Source organism: Mustela lutreola, chromosome 11 (genome assembly GCF_030435805.1).
Source record: "Mustela lutreola isolate mMusLut2 chromosome 11, mMusLut2.pri, whole genome shotgun sequence".
Lineage (NCBI taxonomy): Eukaryota > Metazoa > Chordata > Mammalia > Carnivora > Mustelidae > Mustela > Mustela lutreola.
Genome location: NC_081300.1, coordinates 92,398,087 through 92,417,892, shown reverse-complemented (window position 1 = coordinate 92,417,892; position 19,806 = coordinate 92,398,087). Strand labels below are relative to the sequence as shown.

The following is a 19,806-nucleotide window of genomic DNA, read 5'->3' as shown; positions in this document are numbered from 1 at the left end:
GAACCAGTACTGACGGGGATACACAGAACGGACAAGCACAGTGTCAACACATAGGACGGGCGTGGAAGGACGTGGCCGGCGTCAAAAAATGTGTACACAGTGAATGGACAGTGGGGGCAGGTGTGGACAGTGTAGCCTGATGCAGGCAAGTGTGGGCAGGTGAACAGATGTTGAAAGGGATGCATAGGAATGGACAGGTAAAGTCGATGTAAGCAGTGTGGTCGCTGTAAGGCCAGTGTCAACAGGTGTGCACAGGCATGGAAGGGCCCAGGGTTCAGAACACGCATCGACTAGTGTGAGCTGATATGTTCATGTGAAAACAGGTGGGTGGGTACATGGTGAACTCCTTTGGACATAAGTACACGCATATTGTAAGATGTGTGTTAAATAAGGGAACGGAGTGACATGGTGACAGCTTGGGGGCTGACATGGGCACTCCGCAGGACCTGCCCACAAGCTGAAGATGGCAGTCACCCTGACTTCAGCCCAGCGGCCTCCCTCCGCACCCACATTTACCCAGAATCCTCCTCGGCTCTGGGAAAGGGCAGGAGACGGAACCAGCCTCTGGGGGCGTTCTGCTGCAGGACCCGTGGGGGGAATTCCACCTGTGGGAGGACACGTAGACTCTCAGCTGAACCTGACCTTGCCAGCCTAAGTCCCCACCCAGGCCTAGGAGAGCTGACTGCTCACCTAAGCAGGGGAGGCTTGGCCTGCCAGGGGCCACCTCCTCTCCACTACCATACCCCCATCGATGCAGCTGCAGCTACACCCCCTCCCCCAGCCCCAAATTATTAACTCCTGCCCGGACACTGAGGGCCTGCAGACAACATTCAATTTACACTTGGGGAAACTGAGGCTTGGAGAGACGGAGTGACTTGCCTGAGGTCACACAGCTGCTAGAGACCAAATATCTAGACTGAGGACATTTTCAGCTCTTTCTGGGGACACACATTGCATCTGTCCGAAAGCTTAAAGATAGTCCCAAAGGGCCCTGATCCCCACCGCTTCTCTTCTAAAATAACTTCATAAAGATGTCATTTGCATCCCATACAATTCACATCTTTAAAGTGCGTAGTTCAATGGTTTTTGGTCTACTCACAGAGCTGCGCAACCGTCACCACTAACTTCAGAACATTTTCTGTCTGCCCCCAAACACCTGCTCTCATTGGCTGTCAGTCCCCGTCTCCCACCCCCGCCGCCAGCTCCAGGCCACCACTGACCTACTTTCTGTCATTACACAGTCACCTACTCCAGACATCTCATCTAAACGAAACCATGTTTCCAGGATTGATCCTCACTGTAGCGGGTGACCCGACCTCATTCCCTTTCATGGGCGAGTAATATTCCGTGGTAAGAACCAGCCACATTGTATCTACCCATTCGACCATGGAGGGACATTTGGGTTGTTTCCACTCTTGGCTATCACAAACAACGCTGCTGTGAACACCTTCATGTATGAGCTTCTGGGTGGACATGTGTTTTCATTGGTCTTTGGTGCATGGCCAGGAGTGCAGTTGCCAGGGCATGTGGGGATAGTCTTAAACCGTTTGAGGAATGGCCAGACTGTTTCCCAAAGTGGCTACTCCATTTACTCCTCTGCTCCCTTCCCCGCTGGCTGTGCATAACCAAGCCAACCCATAACTTGCTCTAATCTTGCCTCCTTTTAAAAACTGTCAGCCCCGTCTATACATCCATTCCCACTGAGGGGCAGGGCAGTCACACCCATTTTACAGATGTGTAAACTGAGGTTCCAAGAGAAAGATCTTGAGCCTGAGATTATGCTAGAAAAGCACTTAGCACATGGTCATACTGAGTCCTCTCACCCCAATGAGAATCTGGGCCCACACTGTGACCTTGGGTAGGTTCCTGCCCCTTGGAGAGCCTCTGTCTCCTCACCTATACAACGGGGCAATGGGCCTGCATCACCCAAGTCTGGCCAAGCAGCCCGCTGAGACAGCTTTCACATCTATCCTTCCAGATCCCAGGATGCACAGCCCATCTCCCCTCCCCTTCCCTCTTGGAGGTGGTGGGGAGCCATGGAGAGTGTCAGGGGAGCGGGCGCTCACCATACCCAAGAAGTCATTCTTGCCCACCATGTCCCAGTCCCAGAGCTCCACCCGCAGCGGGGCTGGGGCTCCCGGCATCTCCCGCAGCTCCAGCACTTCATTCCAGTGTGGGAAGCGGGTCTTCTTGATGGTCTGGGGGAAGAGGAGGGAGGGAGAGCTGAGGAGGGCTCGCCCCCATGCCCACCCCTCCCCCAATCCACACCAGCACTCACTGACGTCTCCAAGCTCTGGCTGCCCCAGAACACGCGTGCGAATGGGTCAGATGTGCCGGTGATATCTCGGGGGGCCAGGTCCCTGCAGACAGATGAGGAAAGGAGCGAGGGAGACAGGACCTTTGACGACCAAGACCCAAGCCGGACCTTGGAAAGGGCTTCGGGATAGACCGTTCAAAGGCCTCTGGCCTCCACTGTAGGGACCCAGTCAGGAGCACCCTTCCCCCTGCCCACCAAGCCCAGTATCTTCCTGTTGACCAGCGCTACCCTAGGAGGAAGCCCTAGTATGCCCCTATCTTCCAGATAAAGAAATTGAGGCACGAGAAGGTCAAGTCCTAAATCACGAGGTCCAGGAGGTGAAGACGCAGTGGGGAGTGGGAAGGGAGCCTCAGTTTCTCTGGAGCCCCCGGGGAAGGAGACCAGATGCCAGGGCTCAGAGCCTGGCTCCACCACTCATTGGCTGAGTGACACTGGGAAAAGTCCCTTCATGACCCCAAGCCTCAGTTTCCTCATCTGGAGAATGGAAACAATAATAGATCAACCTCACAGGGCCAAGGCTCAAATGACATGACGTATATAAAAGGCTTAGCATAGCAGCAGGTGGGATGTGAGTGCTTGCTCATTCATTAATTCACTCATTCAACAAATACTCTTATCCACACCCTGCCTAGGACCCAAGAAAAGGCTTGAGGCAAGGACCCCCTGTCTCTGGTTGCCATGACAACCCTAAAGTCTCACCTCAGACAGCTTCCCCAATCCCTCCTTCCTGAAGTCCCCCAAATCCAGAGACAGCCCTCCACCAGGGGCTGCTTGCTTCCTCCTGCTGCTCCTCTCCCACCCCTGCTTGGCATCCAAAGCCTTCTTTGGTTTCCTAGGAGCCAGCCCAGTTGCTAAGCGACAGCGATCAGTCCCTCTCCTGCTTACAAGGCTCCTGCACAGCCTTGTGGCTGGGGAGGAGGCCACTGGCACAAAGCAGATGAGGAGCCCCCTGTCCCATGCTCAGTACTTCTGCCTGTCCTCTGCCACCCTGGCACTCCATCCAGACTTCGAGGAGCCCCAGCTGGCGACAGAAATCTGGAGATGGTGAGAGAGGCACAGAGAGGGCAAGAAAAAGCTTTAAGGTCACACAGCAAGCAGAAAGAGAGATCCTCCACAACCTGAGTGAGGACTGGTATAAAAGTGAGGGTTGGGGGAGTAAGGTGTGAAAACAAGGCAGAAAGACAAGATGGGAGATGAGGGAGGGAAGGGAGGGGAGTATTTAAGGAAGCAGAATGATGGGGTCGCTGAGGGAGAGAGAAGGGGATTACAGAGTGATAAATAAGCAGGAGAGGAGATGGAGATCCCATGAGCTGGTGCCCCTGGAGGATCATCTGTGGGTTTTGCTGGTCCTGCATCCATCTTCCTTCTCCTGTTTCTTTGGAACAGGACCTGCCCCTCTTTCACACTCCCAGCTCCCATAACTTAGGTAGGCTGAACCCTCTCTCCAGTCCAGGAGTGGGTGTGGGACTCAGGCCTGACCCATCAGAGTCCAGGTAATTGGTTCAGAGATCGGTATGTGCCCTATATTTGGCCAATAAGAATCAGTCCCAGGACATTAGTTGGAAAGAATGAAGGAAATTTCTTTTTCAGTTGGACCTACCAAGTTGGTAGGATGCCATCCTGATACTGCTGGGGTCCTCTTTGTCCACACCTGGAAAGAGACTGCCTGAGACTGAAACTAACACAAAAGAAAGCCGTGAAATCTGTCTATAGATTCCTCATCTCACTGTTGGAGCACCTGGATCCAGCCATACCTGTAGCTGCATGTCATTCATATAAGCCAATCTGCTTAAACTGGTACAAATTGGGTATCTATCACTTACAATTTGATTAATACACCTCCACACATTTTCTGGCCATCCTGAGTGTCTGACCTTTGGCTGCTGGTCACTGGGGACCCAAAGATTTTGCTTGTGCTCTGACCCCAGGAACTTGCAAACCTGGTGAACTTGGACTGTTTGCCTGCAAGGGATCCTGGTTGTGAGCCCAGAAGTACCCCAGGAGTGAGGTGGTCTCAAAAGCCAACACAACTAGGAGAATCCAGTGAACTCTTGTTCCTTCTCAGACCAAACCCACACTGTCCTCCATCCTGACCATACCTGGCCTGGAGCACATGACAGCGTAGACAACGGCCCCGTGTATCTTCCAGCATCTGTACATCCAAGTAGATCTCACCCTGAACCTCTGCATCTGGGTCCACACGGCTCAGGTTGATCCAGCTATCAATTCCTGGAGGGCACAAGTGCTAACATTTATTAAATACCTACCATCGGGCACCTGGGTGGCTCAGTGGGTTGAGCCGCTGCCTTCGGCTCAGGTCATGATCTCAGGGTCCTGGGATCGAGTCCCGCATTGGGTTCTCTGCTCTGCAGGGAGCCTGCTTCCTCCTCTCTCTCTGCCTGCCTCTCTGCCTACTTGTGATCTCTCTGTGCCAAATGAATAAATAAAATCTTTTAAAATAAATAAATAAATAAATAAATAAATACCAGACACTGGCATTGTGTTAACTTAAAAATTCAATTACCATTAAATATGTATTAAATCATGGAGTTCTCATGTCCGCCTTCTGATGTAGACGCTGTAATTACCCACACTTGCAGACTTGAGACACAGCGAAAGAAGAGCTTTGCCCATGACCCCATAGCTAGGAAGTGGCAGAGTTGGGATTTTAATGTAGTTAGGATAGTCTAATTCCCTTCATCCTGTACTATCACACTCTTCACCCTGGTACACAGAACCCTCCATTATTTTATCCCAATACATCTCCCCTCACAAAAATGTTGGGCAGGCCTACCTCTGAGCCTCCATCCAGGTAGTTCTCCCTGCCTGAACCGGTCAAGTCATTTTCAACCTCCCATCCCCCCTCTCTCTATTTCTCTCAACACTTTGAAGATCTCACTCACTGACTTCTAGATTCCATTGTAGCTATTGGGAAGTCATTTCAGCTGGATAACTGATCTTGTGTCAATGGTCTATCTTTTCTCTTTAATTAAGGATCATGTGTTTGATGTTCACAATTTCACTGCATGGGCAGGTGAGGATTTTTTTTTTTTTTTTAATCCTGCTTACTGTGGTTTGTGCTGTTTCTTCTTATGCAATCATGTCCTTCCTTGAGTTCTGGAAAATGTCAGGTCATCAATTTTTTTTTAATCCCTTCCTCTCCCCTATTTTTTCTATTCTTTCATCCTAGGACTCCAATTAAAAGGACATTAGACCTTCTTGGTAATTTTTTATGTCTCTGAACTTCTCTTTTATATTTTTCTTCTTGATTCTCTGGGCCAAAGTTTAAATAACTTCTTCAGATCTCTTTTCCAGTTCACCAATTCTCTCTTCAGCTCTGAATGATCTGCTGTTGAACTCAGCCTCCCAGTTTTCAATTTCAGTGACTACTTTTTATCTCTAAAAGTTTGATTTGGTTCTTTTAAAAATCTGTTTTTTAATGTATTGCTTTATGATTATCACCATCCCTTTCTGGTGATTAAATTTCAGTGTACTTAAATATTTTATTCCTTTTAAAATTCTGTATATCATAAGTATAAATTCTAAAATCTTCATGGGTTCAAATCTGGTGGTTATTGTGTCTGCTGACACTTGCTCATGGTGGCCCACTTCCTTGTGTGTGTGATGAAGCACTGTCCCACCTCACCTCTCTCTGTCTTCACAGCTACCCCCTAGTCCAGGATGCCATCAGCTTCTTCACTCGACTACGACAACAGACTCCTAATTGATCTCCCACATGTACTCCTGTCCCACTGTGATCCAATATCCACAAAGCAGCACAGAGATCTTCTGAAAATGTATCTAATTTCTCCTGTCACTCCATCCCCTGATAATAAGGCTCCACTCTCTTTGGTGTCTTGCTCAAGGACCATCGATGGCTCCCCAGTGCCTCCAGAAGAAAGTCCGGACTCTAGCCTGGCACCTACAGCCTTCTCCAATCGAGACCCACCCAATGCTCCCACTGGCCTGGCCTACACCTGACCCTAAAAGAGAATCTACGGAGATATGCTTTAGTGTCTCTGCCAAAGCACCTTTAAGAACCAATTCATTCCTCTTCATCCAGGAAAACTTGCTTGACTACACCAGCCTCACTGTCTGTTTATCCTCATCCACCATCATGCCAGTGATATTCCACATGCCTCTACCCCCACATTCCTGTCCTGCTTAAAAAATAAAAAGCACCCACATCCAGACACATGGACAGCATCCATTTTTTCCTTGCTCCTTGCTCTGTGTGAGTATATTTTGTGTTTCTGTCTGATCCATAAGCTCCTGAAGCCTGGCCTCATACTTCCATCATCTAATTCCACTCCCTTGGGTGGATGTTTCAGACACAATGGGTGCAGGTCAGCAGATGGGTTGAAAACACAGACTTTGGATGCAGGCACAGCCTGGACTCAACTCCCAACCCTACAACTTCCAGGAAGGCCAAGTGCCCTCACCTCTCCAAACCTCATTTTCCATCAGCCATAAATTCAAGATCATTCTAGAGCACACTTCACTTGGTTGTTGTGAAAACTAAATGTAAAGTGGTTAGCATCATTCCTGGCACATAGTAAGTCCTAATTAAATAGGAACAATGATTATGATGATTAACATGTTGTACATTTTCAACTAATCCCCACTGATGAAAAAATACATTATTCAATTACTGACATCAAGACAATTAGTATTCATCTAGATAAAAAGTAATAAGGTTCAATCCCTCTCCATACCTTGAATCTGGTTAAGTTCCAAATAGATCAAAGACTTGAATGTAAAAAAGGAAAACAAATTGCTGTGAGAAGGAATCATGTAAAAAAAATTTATCTTAGAGTTGGGAAGACCTTTTTAGATATCACAGAAAAACAAGATCCATAAAAACTAGAGAAAAAGAAACAGATTTTATACAGAGAAAAAAATGATAAGCAAAAACATAAGTGACAAAGGGAGAAAAACTATTTGCAGCTAATATGACAGAGTTAAATTTGCCTAATATGTAAAGAGCACCTACAAATCAATAAGACAAGCCACACAACCCCATGGGGGGCAATGCAACAAACAAACAAATAAATAACAAACAAAAAAGGAAATAAAGCAACTTTTAAATATGCAAAAAGGCTTTCAATCTCATTCATAGAGAAATACAAAATAACCTACACAAAGAGAAAATTTTTTTACCTATCAGATATAAGATCAAAGAGTTTGGTAATTGCTGGCAAAGATACCCTGGCAGGGTAGGCAAATTGTTACGTCCTCCAAAGAGGGTAACTGAGCAACAACTCTGTAATGTGTTAATAGGACCCATCTACTTCTATGAATTTATCAAACTGATTGATACAACTTGCACATGTGTGAAATCACATTTGTACAAGGCTATTCATGGCTGTATTGTTTGAGCTAGGGAGAGACAGTGAGCCACCCAAGTGCCCATCAGGAGGGAACCAGCCAAATAAATGATGATTTAGCCACACAATGGAGTGCCACGAAATCAAAGATCAAAGAATGTGGAAGCTCTTGAGGAACCAATATGGAAAGATCTCCAGTGTAGATGGTGAAATGAAAGGCAAGGGACAGAGAGTGAGTATAACACACTGCCATTCCTATGAGCAGAGCACCAAACACATACAGTGCCATATTAAGAGCACAGACTGGAGGTAGACAATCTTGGTTCAAATCCTAGCCATCCCACTTAGCAACTTTGTGATCCCGGGCAAGCCAACTAACCAATCCCCTCTACCTTGAGAGGTCCGCCTGTGGAATGGGCAGAATAAGGGTACCTATCTCACAGGCTCATTACGATAATTAAATGAGTTGATTCATGGAAAGCACTTGGAATAAATAAACCTATTTAAAATATTTCTAGGGGTGTCTGGGTGGTTCAGTCGGTTAAGCGGCTGCCTTTGGCTCAGGTCATGATCCTTGGGTCCTGGGATTGATTTCCATGTTGGGCTCCCTGCTCAGCTGGGAGCCTGCTTTTCCCTCTTCCTCTCCTGCTCCCCCTACTTCTGCTCTCTCTCAAATAAATAACTAAAATCTTAAAAAAAAAAAAAAAAAGAATATCTCTAGAAGGACATACAAGAAACTGACAACCTTAAAATGAAAATGGAATTGCTGGGTTAGAGAGGGATAGTCTCCCCCGCTAATTATACCTTTTGAATATGGAACTACGTAAAGTAATTAACTACTCAATAAATAAATTTAAAAAAATATTTTTTAAACCAACAACTGATGGGGTGCCTGGGTGGCTCAGTCGTTTAAGCATCTGACTTGGTTTCAGCTCGTGTCATGACCTCTGGGTCATGAGATTAAGCTCAGTGTCAGGCTCTATGCTAGGCAAAGAGCCTGCTTAAGATTCTCCCTCTCCCTCTCCTTCTGCCCCTCCCCACCCCACCCCACTTGGGCATGAGCATTCTCTCACTCTCTCTTCCAAAAAAGAAAAGAAAAAAGAAAAATCAACAACTGAAATAATTTCCCCTGAAGACTGCTTCTCCTGCCACTTGCTACATGCTCACAAATGCCCAGCCTAGACATGGCCACCATATTCCCTCTGCCCAGCCGAAGGCTGCTGTCCCTCGCCCACCTCTGGGGTCGGCTGCAATCGCTTCCCTGCTCAGCGAGATCTTGCCAATGACGTCATCGTGCCTGTGGAAAGGTGGCAGATGAGGGTCCGAGTCATTAAATAGCGGGAACAGGCACCAAGGGTCAGTTGGGTGGAGACTTTGCTTTGGGCCATCCCATCTTCCCCCAGGTGCTCAAGCAGGGGTCCCCAGTACACGCACCCCACTGTATCCTCGTCCAGCACGTAGAAGCCCAGGTGGTGGAAATCCAAGGGCAGGTGAATGGTGTACTCCTCCCCCCAGAAGGGGCTCAAGCTCCTCCAGACAGTTGCTGTTCTGCAGAGGGAGGGCACAGGGGGCTGGGGACCCTTGGGCCACACAGGTGGCAGACACCTGGGGACCCAGATATACACATGCACACAAACCACACACTTGAATCCATGATGTGCATAGATACACACACAGAGGGGTCCCTGGGTGGCTTAGTCAGTAAAGCGTCCGACTCTTGATCTCAATTCAGGTCTTGATCTCAGGGTCATGAGTTCAAGTCCCACGTTGGACTCCATGATGGGTATGGAGCCTTCTTAAAACAACAAAAACAAAACACAAATACACACGCAGAAACCCCAACACTCACATACCCCGAGACCTACACACACACGCACACACATACATTCCCACAAGGTTGGACATGAAAAGAGAGACACTCACAGACACACCAAGAACGCCAGAGACACATTCCCATACACACAGATACACATACGCATCCTCAGAAATTTCTAGAAATGCATATCTATGTGTTTCTACATATGGACACATACAGATACAGAAAAAACAGACAGATTCACATAGATACACAGATCAAAAACAAAACAAAACAAAACAAAAAAGCCCAACTCATAGACACAGAGACCCACAGACACACATTTACACACGTACGGTGACAGATGTTAGATACACACACAGAATCCCTTACACAGCTGACAACATGCAAATTCCATTCATTCACTCATTCACTCCATGAATACCCTGTGTGCCAAACTTTGTGGGCTATGGAGAATCAGATGAAGAGGTGCCCAGGACCCTGCCCCCACAGAGTCCCCTTCAGTGGGCAGGTACTCCCTCCTGAACTCTTATGACACATGACACAGTGAGACAAGTCCTGTGGTTGGGGTGATCTCAGTGGCACTTGGCTAGGTCTGGGGGTGTGGATTGAAGGAGTGAGAAAATGCTTCCTACAGGAGCCAGTCAGGCAAAGGGGGAAGAGAAGATGAGGACGAGATGGCTGGGACAGCATGTGCAAAGGCCCTGGGGCAGGAGTGAACTTGAGTCTGAGGAACAGGAAAGCACTGGTTGGGGAATGGGATGTGTGCGGGGCCAAGAGAACTTAAAGTCAGCAGGAGCCAGAGCACTCAGGAAATGAGAGGGAACCACAGGTGGGTTAGGGACCCAAGCAAGCTTAGAAACAGACACACACACACAGCATCCTCACTCCAACACCCCTGCCTATGCACTTTACCCAGCAGGGAACGAGGAACCCACTTTGCCCAATGAAGACACACCCAATCTATGGCTGCAGAATTGGGTTGAACCAGAATTGGGCCACTCTTTTTACCCCTTGCCCTGCCCTCTTCCCCAACAAAGACCGTGAACATATCCACACAGGGGCACACAGTGATGCACACTCTGCCCTCTACCCCAGCCCAGAGCACCACAGTCAGATGGACCCATCTTCTCAAACACACTCTTCCCCCTGTCCCCCTCTTTTCATAGCTGGAAGTCCCTCTTCAGAGCCCAGAGATGCACAGAACAGCAGCCTGGGATCACACAGAAATCTCTCTGTGGGTTTGGGAGGGGCGTGTGAGGAGGGGGCAGCATGAGCATAGAGAGCAATGGAGGGGGTCAGCTGGGATGCTGCAGGCTGACCTTGCCCCATGCGGGCTCCCCACCCCCCTTGCCCCCAGCCCCTCTGGACTGCAACCAGCACCAGAAGCATCCTGAATCCTGCTGTCTCCATAGGAACCCAGGCCTCAGCCACCCGCCCACCTGCCCACCCACACCCCTCAGGCCTGCGGGGGCTGAGAGCTGTCCCTCGGCCTGCTGGGGCGGGAGCCAACCACCGCCAAGCCCCGCGTCCCTCCCCCCTGCCCAAACTCACTCACGCAGCAAACACCCTCATGTCCTCACTTGTGCTCACGAAGGCATCTGTGTATCCAAACAAGCAGACACTGGTGCTCACGTGTGTATGCAGGGCAGCCCACGGGTGTGCACACACGCACGCGCGTGCACACACACACACACACACACACACACCCTCCACTGGTACACAGTGTGAGCCTGTGAGCTGCACACCCCCAGGGACACGCACATCAGTCATAGACATTCACGTCAGCCCTCCAACACCCCCCACCACTCACAAGAAGGCCCAGCTGGGCACGCATGCACACACACACACACACACACACACACGCCCCAGTGCCCGCAGCACCCAGCAGGCCCGGAACCAGCCAGCCCAGCCAAGCGTGAGATGCCCGCCTCCAGGGAGGCCACGGTGGGAGGCACAGGCGGGCAGCCGCTGAGTCAGCCCCAGGACACTGGCAGGGACATCATCTGGTCCAGGGGGAAGGTGTCGGCCAGTCGGAGGGGCAGGATGGAGAGGGGAGCTGGGAGCCCCAGCTGTCTGTCCCCAGAAGGGCCAAAGCACAAAGCATCCACTGGCAGGCACCTCGTCCGCTCTTGGCATAGACATTGCCCTCACCCGGCTCCTCTTTTCAACGTCAAATCTTGTGCCTGGACCTCTCAGGTCTAGAAGGAGCTCTTCCTCCATTCCCTGCCCTGTTCCTCTTCCCCCAGGCCCGGCCTCTCCACTCCTCACCTGGCCACCACCTCGTCGTCCACCTTCACGATGCAGTAGGGGTCACTGCTCCCAGACCTGCAGGAGGAGGACGTTCAGGAGGGAGGCTGAGGGGGCAGCCACAAGTGGAGGTCCCAGTCCACCCTCATTATGTATGGATGGGGCAACTGCGGCCCAGAGAGGGAAGGGGACTGGCCCAGGGTCACACAGCAAGTCGGGGTAAGAAGCAGAATCTCAGGGGACCGGCAGGAGATGTCATGGGTACACAGCCCACCCACTGATGCCCGACCGCCCTGTGTGGTCTCTCTAGGCTTCCACATATAGAAACAGAACACTGAGGACTGAGGCCACAAAGATCCCAGGGCTGGTCCCAGGAAGCCCAGAGCTATGGTCAACAGCCCATGTTAGAGAGGTTTCTCGGGGTTACCGCCTGCTCGCTGTGGAACCTAACAAGCCCCACCCCCCGTCTCTGTGGGTGCTGGTTTTTCCTCCCTATAATGGTAACACACATCTCCTGGTGGGGGCGGCGAGGGTAAGGGTGGCTGGAGGAACTAAAGGAGATAACGCGTGGTGGGAGGCATCATGGGCTGGCCCCAGAGCTCTACTCCAGGACCCCCTACCCTCTCAGCCAACTTTTCATTTCCTCCGGATTTTCCCTGGGGTGGGGGGGACTCCCAGTGCTCAGCCCAGTGAGACCGCTTCTGCTGGCACAGACCAGGGCACCCAGATCTCAAAACCACAACCAACAGCAGCCCCTTGAGGAGGCATGAGCCATGAGCCAACCAAACGCAGCTCCATCCCCCCTTCATAATAAGAGTTACCAGCCCCATCCCAAGCTGTCCACTAGGGCCCTCATCTCCCCTCTGTCCCATTGCACAGGCCTCCTTTGTCTTCCCCCAAGTTCTGAGTGCAGCCTCAGGGCCTTTGCACTCACCATTGCAGCTGCCTAAGACACTCTGTCCCCGATCTTGTCATGGCTGGCTCAGTCCTGCTATTCAATCCTCAGCCCCAAAGTCACCACCTCAGAGAGGCCATCCCTGACCACCTCTGTCCTTTGTGAAATTGACCTCCAATCCCCCTGGGCACCAGAAAACATCTTGCTCCCTGTTTCTCTCTGTGTTTAGTGTCTGTCTCCCTCAAACTTCTGAACTGTGAGCTCCTTGGGGGAGGACCTGTATCCTCCATCCCACAACCCCCCTCCTGAGTCGGAATTCAAACCCAGGTCTAGGGGGCTCAGCATGCATGCTCCTATCCAATGGCCCCTCCACCCCAGCTCAAATGTTCTCTCCAAGTGACCCCCTCTTTTGATGTCCCAGGCCCCACACTCTCTCTGCCATCTCTAATCAGTCACCAATCCACAGTTACCATGGGATCTCAGGGGAGGGGCTGTTGGCACCAGGAGCCAGTGGCAGTCTGAGCTTTGTCTGCTGGATGAGTCCTTCCTTGTGCCTCACTTTTCTCTCTGGACTCCTGTTCCCAGCTCCCTCCGTGTGGGTGCTCCAGTGCCTCCATTTCCCCATCTGGCCGCTTTCCCTGAACAGCTCAGGCTGGGTGGTGGCCTATGTCCCTACATTCTTTTCTGGGTTCTACTGCTGAACTCCCTTCTGAGTAGTGCCCTAGGCCTCAGTTTCCCCTTCTGAATCTACCTCAGACCCTCTGGGCTGAGTAACCCTGAGAGCCTCAGTTTCCTAATCTGGCCCTACGCCCTGGGATGCCTGTGGCTGGGTGACCCCTAGATCTCATTTCTCTGATTGGGTTCTCTATCTCTGAGCCTCTTTTAGGTACGGTCCCATTCCTCAGTTTCCCCAACAGCAGATGTGGAGGAAGATTGGCTGGGATCCCAGTAGCAAAGAACTGGGAGACACGCCCCCTTCCGTCAACCAGGCCTGACCCTGGGGCCCCCCCTCGGGAGCCAAGTTCGCTTGCTGGCTCCACTGCTCTGACGCACAAGGGCCTTATCAGGCTCCCATCAGGTAGGAAGCAGCTGTGGCAGGAGGGGTGCCCCCACCAGACCCTCAATTTCTCCAGAACCTTGACCTCTCCCATGGGCCCTGCCCCAGTTTAAGCGTGGGAAAGAAGGCCCCTCAGCCATTGCCTGCTCAGTGTGGCTTACACATGGAGCCAGTCAGGGCTCAAATCCCAGCTGTGTGACCTCGGGCAAGTGACTTTGCCTCTCTGGGCCTGTTTCCCCCATTTGTAAATGGAAATGCTTATAGCACCTCAGGAAGTGTTAAGTATAGGCCCTGGCCCAGAGTAAGCCCTGGACGACTTACAGCTACTATGATTAACATGAGTAATTCTCAAAATTGTCAGTGGAGGCCTCCTCCGGAGTCAGGTCAGACCCAACCCTCAAACCTGATGAGGCTTCAGAATGAGGCTGGGTCCTTTCCCTTAGGAAACCAGAGAGAGAACACACCCCCATCTAAGAGTCTCCCTGGGTGTGGAGATCCCAGCAGGCTCTGAGGACAGCCCCTCTGAAGAAGGGAGCCAACAGCTAAGGAAACTGAGGCAGAGGGCTGGATCTCCAACTAGGGCTTAGGGACTTCTTCCCATTCTTGCTCTGGGGCTCACCTTGACCCGAGAACTTGGGGGCAGAAAGGGCGGCCAAGAGGTGTAGGAAGCAGGTATGAGTTAACCCCATCTGCAGGAGAGGCAGAAGGAACCCCCCGCGAGCCGTGTCCACCCCATAAGCCACGTCCCCACCGTGAACCATGTCCACATTCTAATGGCCTCACCCAGGACCGGAAGATGGAAACCTGATTTCTGGAGGGCCCCCCGCCCCAGCCCTCTGGCAGTTTCCAGGCCCCCATTCCTGGCCTCACTGCCCTGACAGTTCCAGAATGTCATTCTCTGAGGCTCTGAGAGGGTGTCCCAGAAGGAGGGAAGCAGGGGCTTGTCCAGATGCCGCATTCACACAGCAAGCGCTCTGCCTCTATCTCAGGGGCATGTTTATTTGGGGTAGCTGATGAGGATGAAGGGAAGCTAAAACCTCTCTCAGCAGCCCAGGGTTGGGGAGGGGCAAAGTTCCTAAAATCAAAGGCCGAAAACCCTTCACTGGGGACCCACAGCTGGGGGGCGTCAGAATACAGCTAAGCCCTCATCTCAGCTTCGGTAGAGGGTTAGAATCCAGGTTTCTGCTCACCCTTGGCCACGGGGTAAATCCTAACAGGTTCTCCACCCCACACAGCTTCTCCAGGCTGGATAGCCCCTGTCCAGAGCTCCCATTGTCCAGGCGGGAAATCGAGACCCAAGAGGACCAGGTTCAAGGTCACGCAGCTGACGTCCTGCCAAGGATCCCACACCTGTCCCAGGTGCTGACACCTCAGAGCCCCTCTGGGCTCCAGGCCAAGCAGGAGGGGGACCCCTCCTGCCATTCTGCTGATTCGGCAACTGCTGACTCAGCCCTAGAGGAAGTAGAGCCAAGGACTGGTACCCACAGGAACCCGGGGGTCCTCCAGCCCCCATCACACCTGGCTGGACAGTTATTGGGCGGGGGGGGGTGGGGGGGGGGTGGCTTGGGGGTGGAGTCTTCAAGAGGCTCAGCATCCAGGTAAGGCCCACACAGGGAGCTCCTTGCTGAGGAGCTCAGGGCTCTGGATCCAGAGGACCCCAGTTTCCCCCAGGTCTGGCTGGTGGGCCATCTGATGACTGTCTTTGAACCTAAACACCAGATGCACACAGAGGAATGCTGGGGCCACCCGGTGCTCTGGGCTTTCTTCCCAGGGTTCCTTAGATAGGCACCCACCCTGGTCTGGAGAAGCTCCACCTCTGGTACCTGACTGAACTAAGGAAGAGACACCCCCCACACACTACCCTCCCAGCTCCAACAAAATCCGACCCTCCAATCCCCTTTAGTACATCCCAGGAACAAAGACATCCCCCTTCCTGGGGCAGGGTGGCGCATCTGCTAAGTCTGGGCGCCCCTTTCCGATAGGACAGCGATGGGCATGAGGTTTTAGCCCTGTGGAGGCGGATCTGCACCAATATTGTGTCTTAGACAGGAACCCCGTGCCCACCTCACCACTCCTCCCCGGCATGCGGAACGGGCGACCCCCGCCCCATCCCATGTCCGCAGCGCCTCTCACCCGCGACTCGCCCCGGGGTACTCACACGTCCTTTGCGGGCAGCGCCCGGCCCTCCACCACGCGAACATTCAGGGAGCTGCTCTTGGCCATGGCGCCCAGCCCCAAACTTTAACGGGCAGAAGGGCGCCCAGGTGCCGAGGCTGGACCACCGAGGGGGCATCTACATGTCACCAGCTGCGAACCTGGCGCCCCGTCCCGGGGTCCCAGCGCCGCCTATGTGAGACGCGGGTAGCTAGGCGGGAGGTTTCCGGAGGAGAAAGAATAGGTGTCCGGGGAGGGGGAGACCCTCGGACTCTACAGGTAGGAGCGGGGGCGCGGAGGAGGCAGAGAGCGCAGGGGGCACCCGCAGCTCTTGCCTCCCGGTCTGGAGCTTCGGGTGGGCGGGCAGGGGGCGGGAGGGGCAGCCCAGGGCCCTCCCCCCAATCCCGCCTCCCGCGTGTCCCCCGCCCGTCCCCGGGCCCCCTCGCGCGCCCTCTGCCGGCACCCCAGCCAAGCGCGCCCGAGCGCACCGGCCACGGAGACCTGGGCGCGCTGAGACTGCCAGGTGGGAAGCGGCCCACGGCCAAGGCGGGCGTGGCCTCTGGCTCGTGGTGAGCTGGCACCGAGCTCAGAAGACACAGCCTGTCCCCTGCCTGCCCTCCCTCCAGCACAGTCGCACCTCCGCAGCCCTCCCCTGCCTCCCATCCCGGCGCCGCCTCCTCGGTCCCAGTCGCGTGCTCTGTGCGGGAGCAGTACCCGCGGTCGGCGGGAGGTGTCACTAAAGAGGGAGTCGCACATGCCCCGGGGCGAGCGGCGGGGTGTGTGTGTGTGTGGGGGGGGGTTCCGTTCAGAGTCAAGGGAGGGGCCTCGAACATCCCCTTCCTTCTCGTTTAGTTTCCAATTAAACCCAGACTGTGCGAGCGGCAGCTCCCACGTCACGGGCTGGCACTGCGGGGGAGGCAGCTGCGGCCGGAGGGGGAGGGGAAGCCTGAAGACAACCGCGACGGCGGCGACAGAAGTCATTTACAACTCTTTGAACACTTACCGTGTGCCAGGCACTGTTCTAAGCGGTTTCCGGGGATTGTATCCTCACCATAATTCTGTGCACTAAGTACTATTGCACTATCGCCCTCATTTCATGGATAAAGAAACAGGTTCAGAGGGATTAGATAGCTCAGGGAAGGCCTCAGGCAGTAATTGGCTTGCCTTTCTGGATTTGAATCCTAACTCCACTGCTTGCTAGCTGTGTGGCCTTGAGCAAGTCACTTAACCTCTCTGTGCCTTGGCTTGCTTTTCTCGTCTGTTCAACAGGAATAACATAATATTTTGCTCATAGCGTTTTGAGAGAATTGGATGAGATAAAGCAGATAAGAAAGAAGCAGATACAGGTCTCAAAACATAACATAAAACACAAAGCACATAAGAAGCTTATAGAAGGGGCGCCTGGGTGGCTCAGTGGGTTAAAGCCTCTGCCTTGGATTCAGGTCATGATCCCAGGGTCCTGGGATCGAGCCCCACATCGGGCTCTCTGCTCAGGGGGGAGCCTGCTTCCCCCTCTCTCTCTCTGCCTGCCTCTCTGCCAACTTCTGATCTCTGTCTGTCAAATAAATAATAAAAATTTTTTTAAAAAGAAGCTTATAGAAAGGGTTTGCTATTATTATTATTATTACTATTATCCTTCAAGGTACAACTCAAGCATCACATCACCTCTCCTAAGAAGCCTTCCAAGATACCCTTCCACCCCAGAGAGAGGTTTCCTTCTCTTTTTTTCTGCTTCTCAGTTCCACGTTTGTCCATTTCTCAAGTGTCAAAACTTGGAGTTTGAAAAACACATCTGAAACAATGCAACAGGAAGAGCCTGTCCCCGGACAGATACTTACACATTTCTCCCTATGAGTTTGTTGTTTACCCGCCTAAGAGTTCTTGGAAGAGCTGGCACCAAGCCTGACTCACTTCGGTCAGCCCAGGGCTGGGCACCAATGGGAAGGCCCCAGCTGAATGATTGCTCCAGCCAACGCCCAGACTGGTGGGACCAGGAGGGCCTGGAACAGCCCCTGGAGTAGCCACTGATCTGCCTCCCAAGCTCCCCCCTTGACTTCCCACCCAACACTCCAGCCAAGCTGGTAAGGGATTCTCTGAGTTCTACCCCCAACTGGCCGCTGTCTGCCGAGTCTCCAACTTCCAAAGACTGGGCCTCAGTTACCCATCTGGGATATGGGTCTAGCAGGGCCGGCCCCAAGGCTTAGAAGTATTGCAGGGTACCCTTCAGCAGGGTACAAGAGGTGATCAGGGTCGAATCCAGAACCGCGGTGGCCACAAGTGAGTGTTTACCACCCACCTCCTCTGTGCGCCTTACTAGTGATCCCCGAGCCTTACCGGAGGATAATGGTACTTGCTGTGCGCGTGCTGCTTCAAGACAGGCACCCTGTCCCTTTCTTACCCCCGCCTAGATGAGAGCTTTTGGCTAACCCTTTTTTTTTCTGAGCTCCTGCAGAGACCTCAGATAGGCTCTCCGACCTTTAGGGACCCCTGATGAAACCTGAGGGGCCCGGTCCTGGGGCCACCTGGGTTGCCAGCCAAAGTGCCATCAGCCAGCTCGGCCAGTCTTCCGGAGCTGAGCAAGAAGTCGCATTCCCAGATGCCCCTCCCCAGGCCCGCAGGGAGGTTATGAAGTCTATGGAATGTGCAGGCCAGGCCTCCAGGGAGCCAGCTCTGTCACCTGTCCAATAACCAGCACTGGAGCCTGAAACGCACCCGGGACTGTGGCCTCAGTCCTCAAACTTTCCGAATGGCTTGGCCACTTCCTGTTGTTCTGAAAAGTTTTGACTTGAAACTGGCAGAGGGTTTGAGGTCTCCCGGGGCAGCTCCCGTCAAAGGACCAAAGGGTGAAGGGGGCAGAAAGAAGGAGTGTCACCTGCTGGGTGCTACCTAGCTCAGAGAGGAGAGAGTAGGCTCACAAGCACCCAAGCCTGGGCTGTCCCGTGGGAAAGGTCTCATCGTTCTCACGGGTGGTTGTGAGAGTTGATCCAGAGGCAGTGTGAGGCAGCTGCATCATTCCTGGTACCTAGTAGGTGCTCAAGAAATGCTTAGCCTCCTCCCGTTCCACTTCCTCGAAGCCCGTAAAGACAAACCCACGATCATCTTCCCGCCAGCTCTCTCCCTAGCCTAGAACCCGTGGGATGCACACAAGGGCCGCCTTCAGTGGCCCGAGACGCTCAGCTCGTGGGATAAGAGCAGAAGTTCTAACATCCGGTCAACCCAACCTGGGACTGAATTGTGGCACCTACACTATGAGCTGGGTGTTCTCGGACACCTTCTGGAGGCTTCGGTTTCTTTATCTGTAAGTTGGGCATAGTAACAGCACCCACCTCATTGCCTGGGTGTGAGGATGACATGAAGAAAAAGTCAGATGTTTAGCACAGCCTGGCATATAGCAAAGACTCAGCAAGAGTCATGGCCATAGGAGGACATCCTAACCCCATGACTGTGCCTGACACCGAGTTCCCCCTAAGTGGAACACCAGGCCCCACCCTGAATTCCAGGGAGTGATGGAGCAACCATGCTTCAGTAGCCAGTACGGCTCCAGGCTGCGGCGCAGGAAGAACCTGGGGCTTCGCATCTCAGCGGAGAACTCTGATTGATAGACTCCAAGGTCAGGGATGGCTGTGCCCATCTCCCACTCGATGTCCAGCAACGCCACAGTGGGAACGTGAAACCATCCGTGGCAGGAGAACCGACCCCCATGGAAACTGGCAAATGCTACAATGCGGGGGACTTGCGGGGGGGGGGGGGGGCGTCAGTTCAACAACACACCACTGGGCACCAGATTCCCCAGCCACATAGCCCTCTAGACACTCCTGAACTCAACACTCTTAAGATCTTGCTCCTATCTCCTCTCCCCACACCCACAGTGCCCTCGCCCTACCCTGCCTTCCATTAGGAAAGCCCCTTCCCTCCTTTTCCTGTTCCCTTGTTGATCTCCTACCCATGCAACTGGATTAAAAACAAGGAGGGGTGGGGCTAGCAAAGTAG

The 19,806-nt window shown here is 52.8% G+C and overlaps 1 protein-coding gene across 6 annotated transcripts in view; it reads right to left on the bottom strand.

The window, feature by feature from the left end:
• RASAL1 (RAS protein activator like 1) overlaps positions 1–16,242 on the bottom strand; it is a 28,112-nt gene extending 11,870 nt beyond the window's left edge. Inside the window, exons 1-10 of one of the 6 annotated variants that reach the window (XM_059139784.1) lie at positions 15,821–16,242; positions 11,732–11,788; positions 11,044–11,061; positions 9,079–9,192; positions 8,880–8,941; positions 4,417–4,546; positions 3,918–3,968; positions 2,279–2,360; positions 2,094–2,198; positions 517–605 (exon numbers count right to left, since the gene is read on the bottom strand). In XM_059139784.1, coding sequence (XP_058995767.1) covers positions 517–605; positions 2,094–2,198; positions 2,279–2,360; positions 3,918–3,968; positions 4,417–4,546; positions 8,880–8,941; positions 9,079–9,192; positions 11,044–11,061; positions 11,732–11,788; positions 15,821–15,885 — 773 coding nt within the window. In that variant the 5' untranslated portion in view covers positions 15,886–16,242. Of the gene's footprint in view, positions 1–516; positions 606–2,066; positions 2,199–2,278; positions 2,361–3,917; positions 3,969–4,416; positions 4,547–8,879; positions 8,942–9,078; positions 9,193–11,018; positions 11,062–11,731; positions 11,789–15,820 lie in introns of all 6 variants that reach the window. The other 5 variants (XM_059139782.1, XM_059139787.1, XM_059139783.1 and 2 more) reach the window with 5 other exon arrangements.
• Positions 16,243–19,806: the final 3,564 nt, after the last annotated feature.